Raw genomic sequence first — 2,666 nt, 5'->3', positions numbered from 1 at the left:
GTTCCCCGGGCACGGAGGCTGCAGAGGGCCTGGGAGCCGGGCCCGGGCCCGGGGAGCGCCGTTACTCGGGCTTCGGCCCCGCGGCATCGGCACGGGGCTCGGACAGGCCGCCGGTTCCGTAGCGGCACGGCACGGGTCGGGAGGGCGCAGGGCTGCTCCGCGTCGCTCTGCTCCGCGGCTCCGAGCGAGCGGGGAGAAGCAAAAGCGGAGCCGGGGCACGGCGGGCAGAGCGCCGGGACGGGCCCAGGGCTAACCGCGGGGCCGCACGGAGCCGGGCAGCGGCGTCCCGCGGCGGAGCGACAAACGGCGGTCTCGGCGCTGCCGCTTCTCGGTCCCGGCGCGGAGAAGCGGAGAGAAACAAAACAATATTAAGAGAAAGGCATTTATTGGAGACCTTACAAGGCTAGAAAGTACATTAACAGTGCTAGGCCACTCTAGAGAAGTTGGTCCCAAAACGGTACTACGCCACAGCATCTATCAGCTTACAGAAACGCTTACACAATCGCTAAGAACTGGCCCCTGTGTTATACACGCTATTTCTTTTCACATTCATCTATGTAAAATCGAAGGATCAAAACGTTTTAAGAAAAACGGCGAGCACTCAAAGCAGAACCTACCGAAATCCCTTTCGGGCCAGGTTTGGGGACAAAAATACGGAGCTAGTTTAAACTTTCATTATCAATTATACTATGAGCACGGAGAAATAGTCAAATTTCATAGGAAACCGTCTTTTTTTTTTTATAACATCAAAATATATTTTTTTAGACCTACATAAAATTTCTTGTAAGACCTCAGAGGACATCGTCTCCTTTAAAAACCGTATCTCCCACGGCCGGAGCCTTCACGAACGGTCCCGGCCCCCGGATCCCACCGCGCAGTCCCACCCGGCGCCGCCCGGGGAAAGGCACCACAGCAGCGCCGCGCTTTGCGGCCGAAGAGGAAGAGGAGCGGGAGGAAGAGGCCGAGCTCAGCCGGCGGCACCCGGGCCCGGCGAGAAGGCCGCGCTGCTCACAGGCCGAGCCCGAGCGCTTGAAGGCCGAGTCACAAAGGAGCAGAGTTCGGAGAGGCGGCGGCCCGCCGTCCCCCGCGTCCCCCGCGCCCCCAGAAATAAAGCGACAAAAAGCCGACCCCGAGGCCTCTCCGAAGACAGACACACACACACAGACGGACCGGCGGACAGACCGCGCCAACCGGGAGCCGCCCGCCCGCCGCGGCGGGCACGGAGAGGGACGTCCGCAGCCGGAGCGGGCGTCGCGCGGCGGCGGCGGGGACCCGTTCCCTAGATGTCAATGCGGGAGTGCAGGGCGCCGTGTTTGCTGTCGTGCTCCCAGTAGGAACAGTGCATGACGGACAGCTCGGCGGGCTGGCGGGCGCAGGCGAACTGGAGGCCGGCTCCGTTCGCGGCCGGGGCGGCGGGAGGCGCGGGGCTGGCCGGGCCCAGCTGCTGCGGGTGGTGGGCGTGCGGGTGGTGCGGGTGGGCCACGCCGTTGTAGGAGTTCACCATGCCGGGTAGCGCCACACTCTGCACCCGCGAGTAGGGGCCGTAGGAGGCAGGGCCCGAGAGTCCTTTCACGTTGACGGGGCTGACGCTGCCGCCGGACATCTGGCAGGAGGCGTAGGGCACGGGCGCGGGGGGCTGCGGCAGCGGCCACGAGTTGTTCATGAAGGTGGACTGCAGGTACTTGGGCGGGGAGAGGTAGCCGTAGCCGTCGGGGCCGAAGAGGCTCTTGCCGGGCTGGAAGTGAGTCGGGGGCGGCCGGAAGGGCCGCTTCATCCTCCGCCGCCGGCGGTAGTTGCCCTTCTCGAACATGTCCTCGCAGGCGGGGTCCAGCGTCCAGTAGTTGCCCTTGCGCTCCCCGCCGCCCTCGCGGGGCACCTTGATGAAACACTCGTTGAGACTGAGGTTGTGGCGGATGCTGTTCTGCCAGCCCTTCTTGTTCTTCTCATAGAAAGGGAACTTGCTGATGATGTACTGGTAGATCCCGGACAGCGTGAGCCTCTTCTCGGCGCTCTCCCGTATGGCCATTGCGATCAGGGCCACGTAGGAGTAGGGGGGCTTCTGCGACGGGTCCGGCTTTTCGGGGCCCTTCTCGGCGCTCAGTTCCTCCTTGCCCCGCTCCGGCTCCTTGCTGCCGCCGCCGTCATGGGCCAGCATCGCCACCGCGTCCTCCTCGCCGTCCGCGTAGCCGCTCATCATGGTGTCCGCGGCCGCGCGCCGCGGTGCCGGCGCGGAGCTGTGCCGGTGCGGAGCGGTGCGGGTGCAGAGATCTGCTGCTGGCGGCCGTCCCGTCGGGAGCTCGCCGGAGCCGGGGCCGGGGCCGGGACGGAGCTCGCTCGGCGCCTCTCGCGGCGCCGCGGGTCCGTGCAGCGCGGCGGCGGCGTCCCTGCCCCAGCGGGCTCCGCTCCCCTCTGCCGCGGCGGCCAGGCTCTTTTCTGATTTGTATGGGCCCGGCCGAGTTCCGCTTTCGTCAGGAGCCCGCTCCCCTATCGCCGCCGAGCCGCTGGGCACGGCCGGGTTCAGCCCGCAGTCACGGCGCTCGGCCCCGCGCACACGCGGCCCGACGTGGCCCCGCGGAGCGGCGCGGCGTGGAACCGCCCCGGTGCGGCCGCGCCACCGGGGGGGTGGGGAGGCGGGGGGCTCCAACGAGCCGCCCCCGCCGCCGCCG

The 2,666-nt window shown here is 67.2% G+C and overlaps 1 protein-coding gene across 1 annotated transcript; it reads right to left on the bottom strand.

Annotated features, from left to right (window-relative positions):
- Nucleotides 1-1,253: 1,253 nt before the first annotated feature.
- Nucleotides 1,254-2,201, bottom strand: FOXL2 (forkhead box L2). The gene has a single exon (XM_042878245.1). The coding sequence runs from the start codon at nucleotides 2,195-2,197 to the stop codon at nucleotides 1,280-1,282; it is 918 nt and encodes a 305-aa protein (XP_042734179.1). The 5' UTR covers nucleotides 2,198-2,201; the 3' UTR covers nucleotides 1,254-1,279.
- Between the last annotated feature and the right edge of the window lie 465 nt (nucleotides 2,202-2,666).

This window comes from Lagopus leucura, unplaced genomic scaffold, assembly GCF_019238085.1.
Source record: "Lagopus leucura isolate 7727_CA_CO unplaced genomic scaffold, USGS_WTPT01 Super-Scaffold_100021, whole genome shotgun sequence".
In the NCBI taxonomy this organism is placed as follows: Eukaryota; Metazoa; Chordata; class Aves; order Galliformes; family Phasianidae; genus Lagopus; species Lagopus leucura.
This window is presented reverse-complemented; position numbering and strand designations above follow the sequence as displayed.

Coding starts and splice junctions, on each gene's coding strand:
- FOXL2 (XM_042878245.1), bottom strand. CDS start 2,197: ATGATGAGCGGCTACGCGGACGGCGAGGAGGACGCGGTGGCGATGCTG.